At 43.0% G+C, this 24,518-nt stretch overlaps 2 protein-coding genes across 5 annotated transcripts in view; one reads left to right on the top strand and one right to left on the bottom strand.

The window, feature by feature from the left end:
• Positions 1–5,161: 5,161 nt before the first annotated feature.
• On the bottom strand, positions 5,162–15,147 carry LOC119516972 (translation initiation factor IF-2-like). Its single transcript, XM_037813483.1, has 3 exons — positions 15,107–15,147; positions 13,158–15,054; positions 5,162–7,028 (listed from the first exon to the last, which is right to left on the bottom strand). The coding sequence occupies exons 1-2, from the start codon at positions 15,145–15,147 to the stop codon at positions 13,866–13,868; spliced, it is 1,230 nt and encodes a 409-aa protein (XP_037669411.1). The 3' UTR covers positions 5,162–7,028; positions 13,158–13,865.
• ROCK2 (Rho associated coiled-coil containing protein kinase 2) overlaps positions 14,761–24,518 on the top strand; it is a 213,213-nt gene continuing 203,455 nt past the window's right edge. For 2 of the 4 annotated variants that reach the window (XR_005213332.1, XM_037812985.1), the window contains exon 1: positions 14,761–15,286. Coding sequence is in view for 2 of the 4 variants with exons in the window: in XM_037812985.1 (XP_037668913.1) it covers positions 15,146–15,286 (141 nt within the window). In the remaining 2 variants the exon portion in view is untranslated. The remainder of the gene's footprint in view (positions 15,287–24,518) is intronic. The other 2 variants (XR_005213333.1, XM_037812984.1) reach the window with 1 other exon arrangement.

The raw sequence follows: 24,518 nt of genomic DNA, 5'->3' as shown, positions 1-24,518 counted from the left end.
TGTGTGTGTGTGGTACGTCAGTGACTATACTTAAGGAGTAACTGGTGCTTTCTTTAGGCACTGAAAAGTGTGAGTGTGAAAAAAATAAATCCCCAATGCACAGTGCTCTACATAGAGTATGAACTTAATAAATATTTGACAACAAATTACTATACCCTATGCTAAAAATTCTCATAGTTGTTTCTCATTTAAACACAGAATGATTTTTAGGAATTTAAATGCATTTTCCAGAGAACTGAATCTATTCATTCATGCTTTTATTCAATAAAGCATGTTTGCCTAGTTCACCCATAATGCAGCAGTGACCAGAGCAGAAAACACCTCTTCCCTCATGGAGTTTAAACTCTTTTGGGGTGGGATAGATGGGTAATAACAAAAATTCTAGCCCTATATTATATTAAATATTAATTGGTATGATGAAAAATTAAGAAATAAGGGGAGTTAGGGAGTGCCATTAAAGTGGGGGTTGCAATTTGAATCAAGGTGATCAGGGAGGTGACACCTCAGACTAGAAAAGAGCAGCGAGCTGTGAGGATATCTTGGTGGGACGTTGAACAAAAATGTATAATTTTTAAAATAAAATCTTCCCAAATAGCTAACACTCACTTCTCCACTTCTGGGAGAGGACATGGCAGTTGGTTGAACGTTTACTCGATGATTCAGGAGTTTCTGTGAAGGCCCCGAGTGGCTGGGGTGCAGAGGGCTCTGCCTCGCCACCCAGGGCTCCGCACCTGTGTCTACTGTGCGTTGATTCTGAGCCACCGCATCAGTGTTCGTGTCCTGCCAGCTTGCGTAGTTTCCCTCTGCCACTTCCCCGCACTTCCCGTCTGATCTTTCTAATGTGTCATTAGCTTGTTAGGATTGGGTCCAGAATAAAAAGACTTGGGCAAAAGGCTAAAATGTAATGCATGGGATTTATGACATCTATTCTGCTGATGCAGTGACCTTTTGTGTTTATTCTCTTACTCTCTATTTTCTTTCTGTCTGAATGCCAAATAATTGAACCTCTAATTGAGGAAATATTGCTAATGAACACCACCATTTTCTTTCTTTTTAGAGCCCAGAATCAGTTTTTTAATGCTTATCCTTATAAGAGGCAAGTTAATGAACAGGCTCCTCCTCTGAGGCTGAGCAGATTCAAGAAGGAGCAGTGCGTGGGGTGGGTGTCCCCGGGTATGAGCCCAGAGGCCCCCTGGGGAGGGGGAGGGGTCGAGAAGCACAGAGCTGAACTCATTTAAAAAAAAACACTATGTCGCGAGTAAATGGCTCAATACTGGCACAGAGAGGCACCAACAAATGACAGCTACTGTCATACATCATTGTCAGAGACAGCAGGACGGAAGGGACTTTCACAGCAGTTGATGAAAAGTGCTGTGAGAACGGAGAGCAATGAGTAATAAATGCTTACAGTGAAATTTGGGGAGGGTCCCCAGAGGGGTTATGTTTGAGTGGAGCTTTGAGAGTTTTCCAGACTTGGAGAACAGCACAAGCAAAGCCTGGAGTTGGGAAAATAATTGTATGTTGATTTTTAAAAGTGAAGGAATAATTCGTATAATCATTATCACTGCTTTTGACTGTAAACCCAGCACCCTCCAGGTTTATATTTTCGCAACAATAACAAAAAAACCATCAACTATCAATTAATGACTCACTGAGACTGGAATTTGGGCTGAGTAGAGGAGCAGGGAGGAGACTGAGGCAAGCCTGCCCTCAGTCCTAGCAAGCTTGGATTCTAACTTGTAGAACACTGTTTCCCAAGTCTATTTTGTTTGGAATTGTAGCTCTGAAGGACGTCACTTGAAGTTACCGGAGAAGAAGGTTTTTGGTTGGAACATTCTGGAAATATGCTCTGTTCAGTGGGAGGGGACAGGTGTCTTCTCTGCGGGACTGAGCCCTGGGAGGCCGAGCAGACGGCCTTGCCCAGCTCGAGTGGCTGCAGCAGTTCCTGAGGAAGTCCCTCTGTACACTTCTGGGGACACACTGCTGTCCCCCAACAAGGGGGCACCACTTACATTTTTGAGGTGGAGAATGTTGTGAGCCGCAGACGAGCATTTTGGAATGGCAGCTGTGTGTGCGGGCCGGGTGAGGCACCGTGAGAGGTGGTGGGCTCTGTCCCCAGCAGTGGCCGCGCCATGGCCACCAGCTCCCTGGCAGGCTCGCGCCACAGCCTTTTCCTCTCCGGCCAAAGCCGGACACGGCCGCAAAGCGGAGCAGCTGCCTCAGCAACCCTGCTCCCCGGAGCTCTGTGGGCCGCAGGGGCAGAGGCCGAGTGAGGGGCCCTCTGGTGCCCCCGGGGAGCAGCTCTTGTCAGGGTGAGGACCCGGCAGGGCCGGGAAGGCTCCTCCGTTGACATCCGGAGCAGCCCACACGGCTGGCCGCACTTGCCAGATAATTCCGTGTGTCTTACAGTAGTTTTGCATTATCGTTCTTACAGTAAACTTTCGTAGGTTTTTCAACTTTTGACTTGACTCCTAGGATCTCTTATGGTAATATTCTTCCTCAAGACCTGTTTTTGTGCGTGCGTTTTTTTTTAATTTTCTGGGTTTACATTTTTGCAATAAGTTTAAAATTCATTTCCTTTTAATTGTCTTGCTTTGGCTTTGCTGCAAACTAACAGATTTTAAAATAAAAGTAGGATAATACTTGTGCCGGTTTGAATGTATTGTGTCCCCCAAATGCCATTATCTTTGTGGTCTTGTGGGACAGACGTTTTTGTGTTGGTTGGATTTGCTTGGACTGTGCCCCACCCAGCTGTGGGAGATGATTCTGATGAGATGTTCCCATGGAGGCATGGCCCCGCCCATTCAGGGTGGGCCTTGATCAGTGGAGCTATATAAATGAGCTGACTCAGAGAGGAAACTGAATGCAGCTGGGAGTGATGTTTCGAAGAGGAGCAAGCTTGCTAGAGAGGAACGTCCTGGGAGAAAGCCATTTTGAGGCCGGAGCTTTGGAGCAGACGCCGGCTGCCTTCCCAGCTAACAGAGGTTTTCTGGACGCCATTGGTCATCCTCCGGTGAAGGTGCCCGGTTGCTGATGTGTTGTTTTGGACACTTTGTGGCCTTAAGACTGTAACTGTGTAGCGAAATAAACCCGTTTTGTAAAAGCCTATCCATCTCTGGTGTTTTGCATTCTGCAGCATTAGCAAAGTAGGACAATACTAGAAACAAGTCCCTTGCCAAACTTTGAACAGTGCCCAAAATATCCCTTACCAAATGGTTTCTCACCTAATAAATGTTCCCCAGTCCCTCAGCTGATAAGTGATCTTCAAGGAAAGGAACTGTAAAAAAGGAGAAGGCAGCTGCCATCAGGAGACGAAGAAAGAGACTGTGGTGGGAATTAAGTGGGTTGAGCAGAGGAATCTAGAAGCCTAGTTTTCCATTGGCTTCTGGGGCCTTGAGGAAGTCAGAATCCCTCCTTGGAACCTTGGTTCTTTGGCCTGGTGTCCCCCCAGGCCAGGTCCTCAGACTTTTCCCCTAGTGTCCAGGGGTAGCCTCTGTTCCAGCCAGATGTCCATTCTCGGCCAGCAGAATTGATGGCTCTCACCCCACCGCAACCCCCTTTGGCCTTTGCTCCTTTGGAACAGCTTTCTGCCATTCTACTTATTATTATATTCTTGAAGTTCTGCTTCTTCCCTGAGGCCTCCCCATCACCTCCAATTCTAATTGTCCCATTTCTCTTACATAGTACTTGATGGATGTCCAGGCTGGATGGGCCCTTATAGGTGATTAACTCCAATTCTGCTATTTTATAGAGAAGGAAACAGAGATACAGAATGGGGAAGTAATTGGTCAAAGGTCACACAATTATCAAATGGAAAACTTGGGACTCTGTTTTCCTCATTCTAGATCCGTGCACATTTTATGATACCAAGTTGGTGATTCTACTGTGGTAGTTTGGAGCCGTACATATCCCAGAAAAACATGTTCTTAAACCTAATCTATTCCTGTGGGTGGGAACCCATCGTAAGTAGGACCTTTTGATGAGGCTACTTCAGTTGAGGTGTGACCCAGCTCAGTCAGGATGGGTCTTAATCCTATTTCTGGAGTCTTTTATAAACAGAATGAATTCAGACACAAGGAGAAAGCCATGGAAACAAGAATCTGAAAGCAATGAAACCTGGAAGAGAAGGGAGAGAACAGCAGACGCCGCCATGTGCTTGGCCATGTGGCAGAGGAGCTGAGGATCACTGGCAGCCAGTCTTGGGAAGAAAGCTGCCTTGATGATGCCTTGATTTGGACACTTTTCTCAGCCTCAAAATAGTAAGCTACAAGGAGAGGCTAACCTGGCTTATAATTGTGCCTAAGAGTCTCCCCCTGAGTGCCTCTTTGTTGCTCAGATGTGGCCTCTCTAACTAAGCCACCTTGGCAGGTGAACTCACTGCCCTCCCCCCTACATGGGACCTGACTCCCAGGGGTGTAAATCTCCCTGGCAACACAGGATATGACTCCTGGGGATGAATCTGGACCCGGCATCGTGCGATGGAGAACATCTTCTTGACCAAAAGGGGGATGTGAAATGAAATGAAATAACGCTTCAGTGGCTGAGAGATTTCAAATGGAGTCAAGAGGTCACTCTGGTGGACATTCTTACGCACGCTATATAGATAACACTTTCTAGGTTTTAATATATTGGAATAGCTAGAAGTAAATATGTGAAACTACCAAACTCCAACCCACTAGCCTTGACTCTTGAAGACGATTGTATAACAATGTAGCTTACAAGGGGTGACAGTAAGTGTGATTGTGAAAACCCTGTGGATCGCACTCCCTTTATCCAGTATATGGATGGATGAGTGGAAAAATGGGGTCAAAACCTAAATGAAAAATAGGGTGGGATGGGGGTGGTGATCTGGGTGTTTTTTTTTTTAATTCTGATTCTGATTCTTTCTGGTGTAAGGAAAATGTTCAAAAATAGATTGGGGTGATGAATGCACAACTATACGATGGTGCTGTGAACAGCTGATTGTGCACCATGGATGACCGTATGGTATGTGAATATTTCTCAATAAAACTGAATAAAAACAAAACAAAACAAAACAGTAAGCTAATAAATTCCCATTGTTAAGCCAACCCATTTCATGGCATCCGCGTTAAGCAGCCTAGGAAACTAAACAACTGCCTATTACATTCATTTGCCTCTTAATAAGAACCAAGATAACGAATACTTTCATGCATTTCATTAGTCTTCATACACATTCATTCGTTCATTCCCTCGAGCAGCCAGCATTTACTGATGGCCAAGGTTCCAGGCACTGTGCCAGATACTAAGTACTATTATTTCCATTTAGTAGTTGAGGAAACTGAGAGGTTCTGCAACTTGCTCTAGTTACTGAATTCGTTGGTCTCAGCAGGAAACAGAATTGACCCGTGTGGTTTTCATGAAACAATTCTTTCCATAGTTCCTTCAGAGGAAGACAGAGACTGCTGGGGCACCCCAACAGCAGCAGAAAGAAGTTTTACCACCTCTAGAGCCAAAAAGGCAAGGGGAAGACACGGGTGTCCCTGGAGACCAGTGAGGACCGGGACGCAGCCTGTCGGGAGCCATAGGTGGAGAGTTAACAGCCAGAGGCAAGCCAGGAACAGAAGGAAGGAAACCCCGTCCTCTTTCCATGGTGTTTTCAAGGTATTCCTTTTTCTGAGCCCAAGCAGAAGGCAACTGGCTAGGGAGCCCCAAAGAGGCCGTGGTGGAGGTCAGCCCTGGGTTCTGGCTGGAAAGCGGACTGCAAACCCTGACTGTCTTCCCTACTGTGCAGGTTACTTTTATTTATGTCTTTAAGTTCACCCGTCAGTCCGTCCACAATCAGGTGATAAATGAGCTGACTGCTTACTCCTCGCCAGGCCCCACCTGTATGTCTCATTTCCCTTCCCAAATCCTGAGGTCGGCAACCTTGCCTGATTGTCTCCAAGTTCCCCTCAGTGCCAGCCAGGGTCCCTGATGCACAGTGAACGTTTGCTCCATTTTGTGGGTTAACTAAGAGCTCCACTCTGAGTTGCACTAAAGGGTGCTGCAGCCACTGAGATTGTCATCTGAAGCTCTGGAAGGGATTGCGGATGCACTGACCCCCAAGTCACTGTGATGTTGTCTTGGGAGGATAGTGCGGATTGTGTTTGACCGCTGATGCCTCTGAAGCGCTGGGAATTCACACTGCTTCCAAGAACATTATGCAAACAGGTGCTAATGGCCTGATGCAGGTGTCTGTTCTGCTGAGCTCCTTTCAGCTCCGGGTTGCAAAGTCCCAGCACTATTTCCCTAAAGGTTGTGAAGGGCCTGGTGAGAGCCGACTTCCCCCTTTTCCCTCAAACTGTGGCTCATACTTTCTCTGCAATAGAGGTGGTAAACATTGAGGTTTCAATGGTCTTCTCTTATGGGTCCTGTTGGGCTACAGCAAATAATGACATGTGTAAGGTCGGCCCCTGTTTAAGCATTGTCAATGAGACTGTTAATAAGAAATGGAAAGACTTGAAGACTGAAGCTCTAACTGAGCTGCAGAGTAGATGCCACAATATATTTCTTTCTTCTTTTTCCTGGAAAAGGGCCAAAGAATTTCAAAGGTCTATCTTACCACTTGCTTCTGGTTTTTTAACCCATCCATTTTTATAAATCTTCCCACATATAGATGCAGTAATCAGTCTTTGCAACTTCATTGATGAAGCCCAGTGAGAACTGGGGGTCATCCTTGGTACCTTCTGTTCTCTCCTCTTCCTTGCCCAGAACCCGAGCAGGGGACTAGAGCAGGTTGTAAAAGATGGTGCCAGCAGACTTACACTGTCCTGGTTTAATACTGAGTCAATGCTGAGGCACGGCTTCCACGGACGAGGAGGTGGAGTTCAGGAAGTCTACGCACCCGTCCAGGTCGTGTGGCTGAGAGATGGGGGTGCTGAGCGTGCACCGGGTCCCTGCGGCCAAGCTCTCTTTTCCTCGTTGTCTCTGCTGCTTCAGGTGATGGAGGGAGATGGGCCCTCTTCCCAGTGGTGATCAGAAGAAGTGTCTGTGTGGCCAGGTGCTTTTAGGGGCTGCTTCCAAGAATTCTTACCAAAAAAAAAAAAAAAAAAAAAAAAAAAATTAGAAAAGTGGCTGCAAAGGACCCTGCAAATATTAAGTGCTGTGGCAAGGTAGAATTAGGCTGAATTGCAGAGCTCTGGAAGAACAAGGCTCACTCCCCACCAGTTGCGGGCCTCGCTGCTAACAGATCGCAGTGCAAGTGGCTTGAATACAAGCCTGCCTGTTAAGAAATGCCCTTATTTGTTAAAATAAAAATAAAAATAAAGAGACTTTCTCATTAACCTTGGCCTGGGTTCCTCCCTTCTTCTCAGGCCCGTTTTGCCCAGTTCTTATTCATCCTTTCAGATCTCATCAGAACTGTCACCTTTTCATGAACTTTGCCTGATCTCTAGTCTAGACTAGGCCCTAGTTATTTTTTTTTTCTTTTTATCTTTTTAATTCAATTTTATTGAGATATATTCACATACCATAGAATCATCCCCAGTGCACAATCAGTTGTTCATAGCACCATTATATAGTTGTGCATTCATCACATTTAATTTTTGAACATTTTCATCACCACATAGAAAAGAATAAGAATAAAAGTTAAAGTGGAAAAGAACACCCAAAACATCCCACCCCCCATCCCTCCCTATTATTCATTTACTTTTTGTCCTCATTTTTCTATTTATCTGTCCATACACTGTATAAAGGTAATGGGAACCACAAAGTTTTCATAATCACACAATCATACAGTGTAAGCTATATAGTTATACAATCATCTTTAAGAGTCAAGGCTACTGTGTTGCAGTTCAACAGTTTCAGGTATTTCCTTCTAGCTATTCCAATACACTAAAAACTAAAAAGGGATATCTATATAATGCATAAGAATAACCTCCAGAATGGCCTCATGACTCCATTTGGAATCTCTCAGCCACTGAAACTTTATTTTGTTTCATTTTGCTTCCCCCTTGTCCAAAAACATGTTCTCAATCCCTCAATGCCAGGGCCAAGCTCATCACTGCAAGTCATGTCCCATGTTGCCAGCGAGTTCCACACCCCTGGGAGTCATGTCCCATGTAGGGGGGAGGGCAGTGAGTTCACCTGCAGAATTGGCTTAGAGAGAGAGGCCATATCTGAACAACAAAAGGTTCTCTGGGGGTGACTCTTAGGCACCATTTTAAGTAGACTTATAGGCCCTAGTTTTAAACTCTTGGCACCTTGTGTTTTTCCTTTACAGCTCTTGCCACAATTGTAATTATTTATTTGTAGGATTATTTGTTCACTATCTTTCCCTGCCATTAGATCATAAGCTTCAGAAGGGCTCACAGGAGTCGTTTCTCTTGTGTTCCCTGGTGCATTGCAGCACACACACATCCTTGTCGAATGAATGAAAGAGATGTTGACTGGAGCCCTGTCAGCTTCCTACAAGGGGAGGAGGCAGCTGGAGTTTTTAGAGCACCTCTCTGCAGCATGCAGAATGCCACGGGAATCTCTGAGAACCCTAAAAGAGAAGCTGCTGCTCCAGGAGGTGAGTTAATTGCCTGAGGCCCCCGAGATGGAAGGGGCACTGTCAGGACCGCCTGAGGGCTCAGGCTCTGCAGCAGGTGGGCTCACTCCCTCTGGGGGTGCCCCACGAAGCCCTGACTCCCTTTAGAGGACAAAGCAGCAAAAGGAATATTATAGGGGCAACCTCAGCTGTCAAAATGCCACCCAAAGCCAGGTTGTGTAAAGTGGGTCCTCATTTCACAACTAAGTGGGCTTTTATGGAAACTAAATGTTGTTCCTGTGTACCTGATGACCAACCACCTTAACTATGGTTTTCCTCTTTGTATGCTTTATAAGTTTATAAATAATCATGACAAAAACTACTAATGACAAACGGTGCCCAATGGATTATCAAAATAGCCTCCAAACTGGCCTTCCTCTGCTTTGTCATGCTCCTGCCGGGGACCCTTTCTCAAGTCCCACCCCCACGCTGCCCCAAATTGCTTAGAGCTTCTCTATGGCCTACCCAGTGGGGTGACAAGAGTCAGACCTGGATGGGACCCTGAGCTGATCTCTGCGAGGACAGTGAGTGCAGAAGGGTGGCAGTGGCTCTCCCCTCATCAAACGGCACATTAGCAGATTGGTGCAGTCGCAGGCTCCGTGACCAGCTGCAGCTCACCGTCCCCACTCGCTTTCCGACCACTCCAGCACCTCATTCTCTGGTGATCACTTATCATCTCATTCTTCCCTGCTCCTGAGCATCTTTTGCCTGGAGAACTGTTCCCCTGTTCATTTCCACACCCTGTTGCATCCTAAGGGCCCAGCTCAGATGGCTCCTGATATCCTGATCCCTTTGCTGGAAGACATCTCTTGCTCCAGGGTGCTCTAAGCACTCACAACTTGCATGTGTAACTCTCTTGGGCACTTATAATATTTCCTGAATTACAATTATTCGTGTTTTTTCATTTATGTATTCATTCAGTCATTCAGCCACTAAACAAACACCAAATGTCTATTCAATCAACAATTCTTGATTGCAACTTCTATACAGAAGGTTCCCTTTGCACCCAAAGAACTAACACAACACTCACTTGAGTCCAGGAGGAAAACAGGATGTAGAGCCTTGGACTGGAAGGAGATGCCCAGGGTGGGCCAGTGGTGGGAGGACTGGGGGAAGGGGATGTGGCAGGTAGAATGACACCAGAAAAGACTGGAAGTGGGAATGGCAAGGCCTGCTTCAAAAACAACGCATCCTGCACTGTTTATAGTTTGCGGAACCAAAATGTTTAGTAGGAAAGTACTTTTCATATGGTAGATGATAAATAGTGGGAAATCAACTAATTTACTTGGGACTCATAACAGACACTTTGGATGCCAAGAACATTGAAAAAAATAAAAGTACTGCTCTTCTCATGTGTGTGAGGCAAACACTTTACTGACCACCTCACTGAAATCTACAGGGATTCAGAACTCAGTGAGGATCAAGGAGCAGACGGCCGGCAGGAGCTTGTCAGGTGGAGAAGGGACGGGGATGGCATTCCCCCCGCGTGGAAACTGGCTCAACTAAGGGACAAAGGGAAGAGCCAAACAGGTAGTTTGAGAAAGAGTGAAGAGGAGCAGTGAAGTATGGACACGTGGTAGGGAGCCCTGGGTTCTGGGGTGAGGGTTTTATGCTTAATCACAGAGGACACTGAGGGTTTTTGTGTGGAGAAATAATATAAGAGTTCTGGGGCCATTTCTCTCACTAATGGGGAAAATGAGACTGCTGGGTATGACAGCAAGGTCCTCTGCCAAACTTGCAGAACCAGAAGCAAAAGTCAGCTTTCCAGGCCCTGAATGTTTCTTAGGACCACTGTGCGTGCACACATAGACACAAAATTTCTTTTTAGTGGCTTTTCATTTCCTTCTAAATACACTGATTTGTGACCAGATCTTTCTCCTCTGAGAATCTTTCATAGTATACTGGTGAATAATCTGTTTTGGATAGATAGTGTCTTTCCTCTGGAGATCTTAAAGAGCCTTAATGACAACCAAGCTTCATGATTTCTATTTTGTTATGAGGAAAATGACTCACAGAGGGGCTCAGTGATTTTATTATTCACACTGAGAGTTATTACCAGAACCATTGGGATGAAACTTTATTTCATAAACCATTAGATGCTGTATCCTTTATAATAGCAGAGTTGATAAAAAATGATGACACCTTTGTATTGAGGGTTCATTTCTTTATTCTGTTATTAAGTCCTGGTTTATGTGGGGCAGAAGCATCTCACTGAAGGCTCAGCCTGAGTTACTCTTCAGTGTGAAGCAAAGATGGGAAAAGTTCTGTGTCTTATTGGTGATTCCCAAACCATTCAGAGTCCATTGCTTTCATCCATACATCCATCCATTCACATATTTCTGAGTCCCTATTAACATCATTTGTAAAATGGGCATAGTGACATAACCACTAGCCAAAAAACTGCTTTGAGAGGATAATTTCCATAAAGCACACTGCCTGGCACCCAGTAAGTCCTTAGTCCTTATAAATAATTATTATTATCATTAGACAAGACTGCACCAGAAGGGGGAGTTAGTTTCTGGGGAAAAAAGCAGCAGATCCCTCAAAGTAAAAATTGGAACTGAGGAGATGGGCCTCAGGACAGAAGACAGGGAGCCTTTTCCTCAGTTTGGACTACAAAGTCCTGGACAGTGAGGAAAGTATTGCTGGGTGGTGGATGTTAAATTGATATCAATCACTTAAAAATGGGCTGAGAATGAAGGGACACAGAAAAGAAACACAGGCAGTCCATATGAAATGGGTTGAAGCTTTCAAGTCTGGCATGCAAGCTCGTTAGGATAGAATCAAAGCCTTAACCACTGATGGACTAGCCTGTTTAAATGCCCTCTGTTTATGTCCCCACAGTTCTGCCTTTCCGTCGAACAGTGTGGTTGTCCAAGTGTCTAAAAGGAAACAGCCAGCCTGGGGCTCAGTCAAAGGGCAGCAGGACCAGAGCAAGAGGCACCTGGCAAGCAGTCAGCTCAGGAGGCTCTTTCTACAGCCAATCTGGGATGAACCAAGTTTGGTGTTATTAGGGAACTGCCATTTCCTTACTGTCAGTTGCAATTTCAGTCCTCTGTGATCTAAAAATGGGTTTAAAATCTTTCCAAGCCAGTACAAACCCCAGACTCTGTAGGAAAAATATCAACAGATTTGACTTCAGAAAGGGTAAAAACTTCTGTGTAACCAAACATACCAAAAACAAACCTAAATGACAGGTAACAGACTGGAATAAAATATTTGCGAACTTTAACATATATTTTAACACTATTTTAAAATAAGGAGAAATATCCATAATATATACAGAGCTCCTAAAAAAACATAAGAAAAAGGCAAATCCAATGGATAAAATATATAAACATGTAACTTCAGAAGATATGCACACACAAAAATACAATTAAGGGAATACAAATCAAAACAAGAAGCTATTTTGTTTGCCCAACAAATTGGCAAAAATTAGAAAGATTTATAATATTTAATATTGGCAAAGGTGACAGAAAATGGTGAGAATATAAACTGGTGTAGTCTTTTTAAATGACAGTTTCGCAATATCTGTAACTATTTAAAATATACCTACCCTTTGGTAAAACAATTCCACTTTTAGGAATCTATAGTATTCAAATGTTTCCACATGAAGCCAAAAAGAAATGAGGATACCAAGTGCAACCTTATTTGTGATAGTGAGAAAATAGAAAATATTAATAATATCTAACATTTATTGAGCGTCAGCATCGTTCTAAGCTCTCCATAACAAACGTTATAAGGAAATTGAGACACAGAGAAGTTAGGTAACTTGCTCAAGGTCACACGGTTAGTGTGTAGTAGAGGCAGGATTTCAGCCTAGACAATTTGTCTGCAGAGTCTCTTTTTGACTACTATGTTCTCTAAGATTAAGTAAATTGTACATCCATGCAATGGATTACAGCAGTTAAAAAGAATATGTATAGACATAGACACATCTTCAAGACATATTATTAATCAAGGGGAAAATCAAGCTGCAGAACACTATGATATGGTGTAATTCCATATATGTGAGAAAAAGACATGTGTCTGCATACAAGTATGTGTATGAAAATGGATGAAGGGCTTGCATAAGAGAATGTATGAGTAGGGAAAGTTGGAAAAGCAACTTTTCAGGTTGTGTTCTATATATTTCTGGCTTGCTTGAACTTTTACAAGAATGCATTTGTGCATTGTGCATTATTTTGTAAAGCTAGAACAGTTGTACTGACATAAATTAAAAAGAAAGTTTTAAATCATATCAAGAGATTAGTCTTCTCTTCTTCCAGATGGACAATGGTGTAGGTCTTGGACAAAAATCTTCCACACTATGGCTTTTTCTAGCCTGTGTAAATGATGATGTGTAGAAGGTGCCCAGGGAACATGGCTTTCTTTTTAGCCCACCAAGCTCCATAAAAATATACAACCAGTCATTGCAAAATTAATCTGTAACTTGAGACCCACATGGTGTTCCTTTTGTTTTGCATATTATATTGTCATCAGGAAAAAGAATCTGTGTTCAGGGATTATCTCATTATTTTGCTCCAATGCATAAGCAGGACAAGTGTCTAGCTCACTCTTCTCTCTAGCAGTCTGGGGAAGTTTGAATGCGTCACTCAACACATACAAACAGACTTAAAGGACTTACCTTTTTGTCAGAAGTCAGTGTTCTTATCTGACATGAAAAAGTTGTACTGGATCATCCAGGGCCTCTTCTTGCTTAAGTCCAGAGAGGGTGGCTTTAACACAGAACCAAAGAAGGGATTCCCAGCACACTTACTGAATAAAATGTGACTTTCACAAGGCTATGGCTTTAGAACTAAATTGCAGATCTGTCGGCTTACCTCTGACAAGACGGTGAGAAAGGTTCTTAAGAACCTTAACCACCTAATTGATATCAGAGTGTAGGCTTCTTTGGAGTGGCCCATCTACATTCGTACAATTTAACTTTTGAAATATTATAGTATATTTAGTCTCGTCTTTAGAGAGAAAAAATCCCATCAACTTAAAAGCAACTGCATTCTGTATTCCCCCATTCTTATGGATCTCCATTTTAACATAGTTGTAATTAGGATGCACAGACTATTTAGTATTTTCTGTTTCACTTATTTCCAATACACCTTTTCATGCACTTGCCAAAATTTTACGTGTTTGACACGGTCTGCCTATCTGCCAGGATTGTTTTCTGTTAATGCGACAGAGCTTCTTTGGATTATTCCCCAATTTTGGACCTTTGGGCCCATTCCCAGGTTTTGGTCAATGGGAACATAAACATACGGAATAGCCCTGTTATTGCATCTTCATGCCAGTCCTCCCGCCCCCATCATTTCCTTAGAAATGTACTTCCTTAAATGGGTCAAAGGGATTCTTTCAACAGTTTTACAGTTCTTGGTACATATTTTTCAGATTGCGTCCTGGGCGGATCCGACCAATGGGCACGGGCCACGGCGGGGTAGGAATATGGGGGAGCCCATTCCGTCTCCCAAAAGGCAAGGACCCCGTGAAGGGCTGGAGAGGGAAAACATCTTTCTGTGGCTCTCCTGTTCTCTTCGTGGTCAATGTTTAGGCTCGAGCTGGGCGACCGACTGTCAGAGACGGGCCCTGTTGCTCCGGGTGCGGAAGCAACCCTTCCAGGCCCCTCCGCACCTCCGGGGCTGTCCCAAGACCCGGCGCCCCCGCCCCTCCCAGCCCTGCGGTCCCCTCCCGGTGGCCCGGCAGGCCCGGAGCGCTGCGTGGCTCGCGCGGAGCCCACCCCGGCCCGTCGCCAATGGCCTCGGGGGCTCCAGGGGTGGGCGACGGGTGCGGCCGCAGCGGGGCGGCGGGAGGGGACCTGAGGGGAGGAGACAGCCCGGGCCCGGCTACTTGACCTGGAGCCCAAGAAAGGAGGAGGAGGAAGCGGGGGACGAAGAAGGTGCAAGAAATGACGAAAACGGAGCATAGCAGAAGAGAGAAAAAGTGAAAAAGGATAGGAAGCGTGGACCGCAGCAACGGACCGAGCACCGCGGGGCGTCCGAGGCGCGCGCGGAGTGCGGGGAGGCGGGGCGGGCGTCCAGGCGCGCGCGGAGTGCTGGGAGGCCGGGCGTCCGGGCGCGCGCGGAGCGCTGGGAGGCCGGGCGTCCGGGCGCGCGCGGAGTGCGGGGAGGCGGGGCGTCCGGGCGCGCGCGGAGCGCCGGAAGGCTGGAGGAGCGGAAGCCTCGGTCGCGAGCCCAGCCGGCGAGGGCGGGACAGGGCGCGCGCGCGGAGGGGCTTGTGGGTAGCGGCTGCGCGCGGCGGGAGAGTGGCAGCGTCGCGGGCGAGTGTGTGAGGCGAGCCGGCCTGTGGAAGTCGGAGGCGGCTCACGGCGCCCATGGGGCCGGGGCGGGGGCGCCTGTAGCCGCGCAAGCCTGGGCCTCAGCCTCCCGGGGCCCCGCGGGTGGCGGCGCCCCTCGCCCGCTGCTCCACTCCGCCCTGAGGAAGTTCGCCGAGAACGAGCGGACCCGGCGGCGCGAATCTGACCGAGGGGCGGGGACGCGGCCGCCGCCTCCGCGCTCCCGGGCGGCCCGGCGCTCGGAGCAGCCCCCAAGCCCCGAGCGGCACTAGGCCCGGAGGCGGCCGGACCCGAGCGCGAGCGGGCGGCCGTGTGGCGCGGGCGGCGGCATGAGCCGGCCCCCGGCGCTGGGGAGAATGCCAGGCGCCCCCGAGGCCGTGCCGGGGGACGGGGCTGGCGCGGGCCGCCAGAGGAAGCTGGAGGCGCTCATCCGAGACCCCCGCTCACCCATCAACGTGGAGAGCCTGCTGGTAGGTACCCGGGCGCCGGGGACCTCGCCGCCCTCGCCCCGCTTCCGGCGGCCGGGCCGGGCCGCGGGGCCGAGTGCGAGCCTCCTGGGGCTGATGTCATCTCCCGTTACCCCTGGCTTGGCGCCCGGCGGGACGCGTCCCCCTTCCCGCGCACCCTGCGGATGCGGGGCACCACACCTGCGAGCCCGGCGTGTCCGCGGAGCGGGGGCGAAGGCGATGTGATCTCCGGGGAGGACCCCCCGGGCAAATGACAAAGAGTGGCCTCGCGCTCTCCACTTGGTCTCGGATCTTTAAACGCATAGGCCAAGGGCTCCTGTTGTCAGTGGCAAGTCGGTGCATTTACTTTCTGTAAATTTCATTTCCCTAGGTTGTCGCACCAGAGGTGAGGTTAAGAATCCTCCTGAATTGTAGAGTGGAATAAATTTCTCCCTTCACTGTATCTTTCTCACAAGACGGCCTTTGAAACCCGAATTAATAACCACTAAAGGGTGCTAGTTGACTCTTGATTAAAAAAGAAACCTGCTTTACAAATTAGAAATACACCGTGGAATGCTTGCTTAGTTCTTACTTTTGTTAGGGTGGACGGTTGTATTTCACAGGCAATTTGATTAGTGTGCAGTAGAGATGCATTTCTGGGGGAAAGGGTGGAGTTTTACCTTGCGGAGGAAGAGAAAGCAAAAAAGATAGTCTGGCTAGTAAATCAACTCGGGAGGGCTAGAGTTGGGGTGGGTAATCCTTGGATTCTTGAGCTGTTTTGCGCTAGAACCCAAGTGTGCAGGTCTCCTCCCTGCTGGGAGAAACTAGTGACTGTGATGAGAGATCCGTCTCCTCCCTTTCCAGTGTCCGACTTGGCTTGTCTTCAGAGGCAGTCGGTTATCCTTCGAGGTGTCTGGAGTCGTTTGCAGAGTGACTCAGTCCTGTTCCGCAAGGCGCAGGACCTGAGTGTGAGCCTTTCTGGGCCATGGAGAAAGTAATGGTGCACCCTGTTGTGTCCGAGGCGTTGGGGCAGCCTTTCCCGGTTTTTCACCTCGGCTGGTATTGGGGTGTCCCGGGGTACAGTCCCCTGCCCAGGAGATTCTTGGCTGGGGGCAGAGGGACGCATGGAGGGCACAGCCCCTGTCCGGGAGAGTCTTGGCTGGGGGCAGAGGGCCGCATGGAGGGCACAGCCCCTGTCCGGGAGAGTCTTGGTTGGGGGCAGAGGGTTGCATGGAGGGCACGGCTACCCTAGGCCAGAGCAGGGACTGGGCCTCCAGCCCAGCATGTACACTTTGGTATTTTGCTAGCGTAACTTTGACCTAAGGCCAGAAAGTTCAGCTAAAAATAGTTCAGCAAATCTCAAGTATTCATCAGGTTCATACTCAATCCTGATAGAAATTTTTTTACACTTCAGTTTTGTCTCTTGGGTCTTTAGAGATGTTAATCATAACTGTTAGGGTTATTCTGAATTTGAACCTAAGCTATTTATACACAGAATGTGATCATGGGTCTGTTTCATTCAAGTATTTTATAAATTGTTAAGATGAAGTTAAGGTGACATGTTACTCTGGTATGAGAGTTGACGTCAGATGCTGCTGACATGACAGAATCTGTTATTGCTGTTTTTAGTTGATTAAATACTATGGTTCTGAGGTGCAGTAAATTTTACGAAGGCAAAAATTGTCCCTTTTCCTTTGGAGTGAGGTTCTTGGTGTTTGTTGCAAATTGATGAGTGAAAGTTTGCTTTTTTTTAAAAACCGTATCATAAGTTAGTTTTAAATTATTTATATTTCACTGTATGAAACATTAGAATGAATTAACCTTTAAAAGATATTATAAAGATGTGTATTTCCTGAAATACTGATGAATAATGGCTGGTGTCATTTTTAAAATTTGAAACCATATGTTTAGGCTGTATTTCACACTTGATCATTGGTTTACTGCATATGGCTGTTTTTTGGTTTTACTGTAGAAAATAATTTTATCTTTAACAGAGAAAACATAGAGTAATATAGTAATACAGTCTAATAAAAACAGCCATAAAGTTCAGTTACTTCACCAAGAGCTCAAAAGGTACCATTGAAAATTACATACGACCTAAGATGACGAAAGTAAGTTGATGATATATACTGTACTCTACAGAATTAATGATTTAGTGGTCTAGGCCTAGAAGGTAAAACTCTATTTGTAGGAAAAAATGTAATGTGAGATAACATGTAAAGGGTGCTTGGTTCCTAGTAGTGCTTGTTAAATTTAGTTCACTTATCCTTTGTGCACTTAGGGTATTTTTAGTTTATTCCTTTACATTTCCTTTTAAAAGGAAAATTGTTTTATTGGCAACTATTTCTTGCTACATAATTTTGAATGAATAGCATTATCATTTGAATTTGCTTGAAAAAAGTGCTAGTAATCATTAAACATAGATAAACTAGATTTTAAAGGGTTCTAGATCTATATCAGTGTAGAGACGAAATTATCTTGTTTCTCTGGAGAGGATAGATGTTTTATGTGGGTCCTTAATTTGAAGAGAATATATCCCTTTTGTTGTTGCAGATTGGGAGACCCTTTTGTTGTTGCAGATTGGGAGATGCTTGGGCTTATTTAAAAATAGAATTTTGAGAGAGGTTTGCTTCTGTAATAATTGTATTTGGGGGAGGGGTGTCTTCAGTGGTATGCTTTTGCAGTGTTTGAAACTTTGGGGTGAAAACCTATATTTTGTTGTTAATACTCAGCTCCTCATACTGTTTATCCAAATATTATGGTAAGAAGAATTTTGTTTTAGTGTTATGCTGGAAAGATGTTTTCTAAAGATCTGTGCTTTGGGGTTTTGATTTGTCTTACTGTTTCAAAGGCCAAATAATTTTTTCCCTCTCAAATTGTTATAATAACCTATGATATTCAGGCTTGAGTAAGCTGTTACTTAAGACTGATGTTGATGGGAAAGTTGATTAAAAATTTATTTACAGTTTTCACTAAGAATATAATACACTTTATTTAGTTGATTTCCTTACACTGTAAACTATATGAAAATATTTCTTATTGCAGTGCTTAGAGACTTTAGTTTGCTGCTGTTTATTTGCCTAATTAAAATAATTGTGTATTTTTCCTACAATATAGTAAGTGTGAATCCTGTGAAGGTATAATAAAAATGAAATAGAGTAAAAATTGGAAACAGGTATATAATTTGATGTTTTATACATGATTTTTGTGTGTGTGTGTGAAATAAGACACTGGGTTGGGCATTTATAGCATAAATGGATTAGTTTACTGTAAAACTTGAATTTTGATGGTCAGGAAATCTCATAAGAAATGAATTAGGTAGGGAGGATTTAAAAAAAAGAATATTTGGAATTTGCTATATTTAAATTGAATCTTTGCAAGTACAGTTACACAATTCTGATAAATGAAAAGCTCAGAAAATCAAGTTTTTGCTATAACTTATTTATGGTAACATCTGACCTGGTTTGGTGTTAGAATATTTGTAGTCTGTTTATCCCTCTTGGTGTGAATAGTAATAGCTTTCATTGTTACTCGTGTGTTTAATTTCAGGATCTGCCCTAGATCCCCCATAGGGTTTTAGGTAGTATACAGTATAGGTACCATATTACCATTTTAAACTGCAAATTCTGAATTCAAAACATCTGGCCCCAAGGTGAGGCCAGTATAGACTAAATAAAAAAATGTATACTTATACGTACCTGAATAGTTGTAAAGCAGATTTTTTTTTTCTGCTGAAACCTGATCAGATAGTCCTCTTCCTATTTTGAATTATGAGGTATTTTAAACATCAAAAGAATATGGCATGCAAACATGTTATGAAGCATAAAAAAATCATGAAATCACTACTCAAGTTAATAAATGGAACACTAGCTTTTTGAAGTTAAGTTGCATGCTGCTGGTGCATCCTTCCATCTGCTACCTTGAAACATTTTTTAATTCTCTTAATTTATTTTATAGATTACCATATTTGCAAGTATTCCTAAACATTAAGTTTTACTTGTTTCTTAAACTTCATAAAATGCTAACGTATGAATGAATTTCTTTTTGTGACTTGCTTCTTTCCCTTAAAATTGTGTTTGTAAGATTGAGCCATATTTTTCATTTCTACCACTACCATAAACCACAGTATATTGCTCCAATTTACTTGATGGATATATAGGTTGTTGCTCTTTTCTCTCTCTTTGTTATTTTGGAAAGTGTAAACATTCTTGTGTATGTTTCCTGGAGTACATATATAAGAATTTCTCTAGGCAATGGTATGTTTCTGGGAGTGGACTTGTTAGGTTTTTATGATATGCTGTGCTCAGCTTAACAAGGTAATGGGTAAAGTTTAAAGTATTACCCAACATTTTATTATGGAAAATTTCAAACTATAGTAAAGTTGAAAAAGTTGAGAGTGAACATCCATAAAATTACCACTTCATCCATCCATCTATCAACACATCTTTTATTTTTTATTTCAGATATTAATATACTTCACATTTAAACACCTCAGCATGCTTTTCATCAGAGTTCAATATTTGTTTAGGGTTTTTGCTTTTTTTAGGTTAAATTTATATATAATGAAATGCACAAATCTTAAGTGTGTCATTGACCAATGCTGACAAATGCACATACCTGTGTAACGCAAATCCTTATCAAGGTATAAAACATTGTGAACCTGAGAATCCCTCATGTGCCTTTCCAGCCAGTTCCACATCCCAATTCCCCAGACGCAACCTGTCCTGATTTTTTGCACTAAAAGTTACTTTTGCCTCTTCTAGAATTTCCTATAAATGGAAACATATAGTATGTACCTTTTTTGTGTGTATCTGACTTCTAAACTCAGCATAGTTTTTGAGATTCATTCATGTTACTGTATGCATCAGCAGTTTGTTCCTGTTGTATTGCTGAATAGTGTACCGTTATATGAATTCACCACAGTTTGGCTCTTCTGTTGATGGACACTTGGGCTTTTTCCAGCTTTTGGCAATTCTGTATTAAACACTTTGGCTGATTATGAACAAACTTGTGTAAGTCTTTGTGAGAACGTGTTTTCATTTCTCTAGTAGTGGAATTGCTAGGTCATGGGGTAGATGTATGTTGAGTTTTTAAGAAATTGCCAGATCAGTTTCCAAAGTAGTTAAACTGTTTTACATTCCCACCGGCAATGTATGAGAGTTTCAGTTGCTCCACATCCTCCCCAATATTCAATCTGTTAAATTTTAGCAATTCTGTGAGTGGGTAGTAGAATCTCATCCTGATTTTAATTTGCATTTTCCTGATGACTAATGATTTTAAGTACTTTTCCATGCGCTTACTGACCATGTTGCCGACACACACAGGTGGCATTGGATATTGATTTATGGGATTATATTATGTGCAGTTTTTTTTTATCTTATCCAAGACATAGTGTTATGTTCATATGTAAAAGTAGAAATTTTTGCACTCCATATCATGGTGTGACCCTACTGTTTTGTCTTGTATTTAAGTATGGTTCTTCTAGATGTCTTACTCAAAATAGACTTTTTGAAATTGAAGTTTCCTTTACCTTTAGTTCAGGTGATTGTATTTTTTATTAAAGATAAACATATGTGGAACTTTTTCATTTTGAACAATGAAGGAAAGATTTAGAAAAGAGTATTAAGATTGTTAAGTTTTTCGACCAGGAAGATATGAGACCAAAACTTGATTGGAGAAAAGTATTATTGTGTGGACGTGAGCATGTGGGCTGAAGCCCCCAAAAATGGTGACTGCCCCAAACAAAGGCGGGTGTACAATTTTATAGTTTTTGGGAGGGGAGTTGGGGGAATAATTGTTGGCAGGTAAAATAGAGAAGTAAGGAATTGACATCAGGGGATTGGTTTGCTCAGGGTAAGATAGGGAAGTAAGTAGTTGACGTTAGGGGATTGGTTTGCTCACGGGGGTAAGATAAGGAGTTGACGTTAGGAGACTGGTTTGTTCAAAGTCTGGATTTTAAGCAGGGAGGTTATTACATTATGGAAAATTTTTGTTCTTGCTCAGACCATCACATCAGCCAGGGTGGGCTCCATGCAAACAGTCATGTTCGTTGTGGGCGTGGGGAGCTTCTTGGAATGTTGGCTAGAGGTGGGTTGTGTGTGTTTTGGGGGGTAGGGAGTTTTGCTTAACAAAGATGTTTCTCTAACGTTTTAAAGTGAACTCAAAACAAATTTTTGGTTGTAGTGATATTTCTTTTTTTAACATTAATATTAGCATTTGTTCTAGTTTGCTAAAGCAAAATACCGGAAAAGGATTGGCTTCTATAAAGGTGGTTTATTAAGTTACAATTTTACAGTTCTAAGGCCATAAAAGTGTCCAAACTAAGGTATCAACAAAAGGATACCTTCACTGAGGAAAGACCAATAGCATCCGGAACACCTCTGTCAGCTGGGAAGGCATGTGGCCGGGTGTGTGCTAGTCCTTTGCTCCCAGGTTGTATTTGAAAATGGCTTTCTTCAAAATGTCTCTGGGCTTCTCTCTCTCTTAACTTCTCTTAGCTCTCTGCTTGGTTCTCCTGGGGCATTTCTGTCTAAGCATCTGGGAGTCCTCTCTTAGCTTCTGCAGTACAAACTCTGGGCTTCATCTCTTAGCTTAGCATTTCCAAACATTCTTCAATCTGCATCTCCAAGTGTCTGGGTCTGTGCCGGCTCTTCAATTCTCCTGGGGGCATATCTTAGCTTCTCTCCAAAATGTCTCTCTCAGCTTCTCTGAGCTCCTTGTTTCCTTGAGCTTTCTTAAGGGACTCCAGTGATCTCCACCTGGAATGGGCTCAGGCTCGGTTGCATCTCCATGGAAACAGTCAAAATGTCCACCCTAATCAGAAGACTAATAAGTCTGCCCCCACAAGATTGCATTAAAGAACATGGCTTTTGTGGAGAACGTAATAGATTCAAACCAGCACAGCGTAGTTCCATGAATTTTGATGCCTTCAAGATTTAGTGAAAATGTGTTTTTGTATGTTGAAACCCCTGAAAAAGTATTTAAAACAGTAAGTGTACAAATATTAGTATGATTTTGAAATCTGCTTCACCCTTTTGGGATGACTTTATTTTATTATTATAGAGTTATACTTTGTAGCACTTTGGGTTCTTATACACTTAAACATGTATGACCATATTTTATTGAGTTGCATAGTACATAAAGTTGAAGTTGATATTGAGGGTTGAAAACAATGTGTTATGGTTAACTAGTTTGCCCTTCTTGGAAAAAATCAAGATTTCATGAATCATTAGTTTCAGGAAGTCCTGAAGCCATACTGTCAGCTTCTAGGGAAATTAGCAAGTATTAGAAGCATATATGTTAAAATCTTGATTTTCTTTCAGAAAAATGAGATACCAAGTCAGAAACTGGGGGAAGATATAAAAATATTGATAGCAATATTGCAACTATTTTAACTTTAGAATAAAATTAGTTTGGAGTTAACAGAATATTTGGAGTTGTTTTTAAATATATAAAACATGAATTTTGGATTTTTGTGTTGATTACTTGATGATTTTTCAAAACTGAAATGAATATGAAAATGATATTAATTTTTCTCTGTACTGTAGGTACACAGTATGTTCATATTCCTTGCATTCAATGTGAAACAGTTTTTTTTAGTTTCATATTCTGACTTTCAAGAAATGCAAATTTTAAGAAGCTCTAAATAAATGCATTGAAAGAATTTTCCTTTAATAGATTTTTTAAAAAAGGAAATAAATACATGTCTGGAAATTTCAAAACTTAATTTAGTACCAATATAAATTATATTTCTGGGCTCTTACAGGTTATTTTAAGTTAAGATTTTTCTAATGTGTATAACCAGCCAATAGGTAAGGCAGTTGTTTCCACAGTATTATACATAGGAATCACCCAGGATCTTTAAAAGTATTGATGCCTGTCTTCCATCCCTAGACATTCTAATGTTGTATATAACCTGGGCATTGGGATTTTTAAAAGCCCCACATGATTCTAATATGCAGAAAAGTGTGGCACCACTGAGCTAAGGGGTGCAATATTGTAATTCAAAGATTGGCACCTCCTTTGAAGGCAGAGGTAGCCATTGAGTCCAGAATGTAGCTGAGGAAAGGAGATACGGAGATCCCCCCCACCTTCAATTTTATGGCTCACTGAGGCTTGAATTAGGCCAGAAAGTGGGAATTATCTGATGGAAGCCAGAATCATTGCCTAGGGTACTTGATGAAAATGGGCTCTGGTTCCATTCACAGATCTTCTGATTTAGATGGTCTATGGTGGGGCCAAGAATTTGCATTTAAACAAGCATCCCAGGTGATTCTGATACAGGTAATCTGCGGGACAAAATTGGTTACTTACTGTAGTGACTAACTGAAAATATATAACCCGAAACAAATGCTACAGATCTCTTTGACACGCATAGAATTGTTTATTTGGAAAATGCTGGCATAAGAGGACGTGCCAGATTTCCTGAAATATCAATATGTCTTCTTTTAGGGATCCACAGGAATCAGATTGAGGCTTTTCTTTTTCTTATGTTAGAAGAAAACTTCATCTGTGAGCTTTTCTGGAAGAAGAATCAGACAAGATACATCAGCAGAAAATTTTCATTACATCTTACCCTTCTTTGAGAAATATAGTAGCTATGGGCATAAAATATATAATTTTGATGTTTCACATTTCATAAACAATGACAGGAGATAAAGTGACTGTGTGTTTAGTTCTGAACTGTTTTAATTCAGGAGGAATACTCACTAGCAATAAAATTAGAATGTATGGTCCTTTGGAGTATATTGTCTAAAGTAGGATGGTGTATGTAGACCCTGTGAATGTGCCTGTTTGAAAAATAGAATCATTCAAAAATTAATTTGTTGTCTCTGTAAAAAGTAACATAATATAAAATGTTATAAAATATGCAAAGTTCCTTTTTTAAAACCTATTTTGAAATTTTATATTCAAAGCTGCCTTCCATTCATTTATTGGCTCTCTGAGGTGCATTAAATAATAGTTATCTCATGAGTATGTTACTGTTTAGATTTTTTTAAATGCACATTTTTTGCACAGTTTCTCTTCACTGGCAAGACATTTAAAATGAGAGAAAACCAGGCAACTCATAGGCAGTGGTTATGGTGTCTGTATTTTTTCATTCTTTAATGGTACTTGTATATCAGATTTCCAGCTGTTCATCCATTTTATTTTTGGTGATTAAGGTTTATGTACGTATTTCAGAAATTTGAAAATTAAATTTTGCATTGCATTGATTCTTGAGATAATTATAGCTCTTATAGGAATGGCAGTTATG

The sequence above is a fragment of the Choloepus didactylus genome, chromosome 20 (genome assembly GCF_015220235.1).
Source record: "Choloepus didactylus isolate mChoDid1 chromosome 20, mChoDid1.pri, whole genome shotgun sequence".
NCBI lineage: Eukaryota > Metazoa > Chordata > Mammalia > Pilosa > Megalonychidae > Choloepus > Choloepus didactylus.
This window is presented reverse-complemented; position numbering and strand designations above follow the sequence as displayed.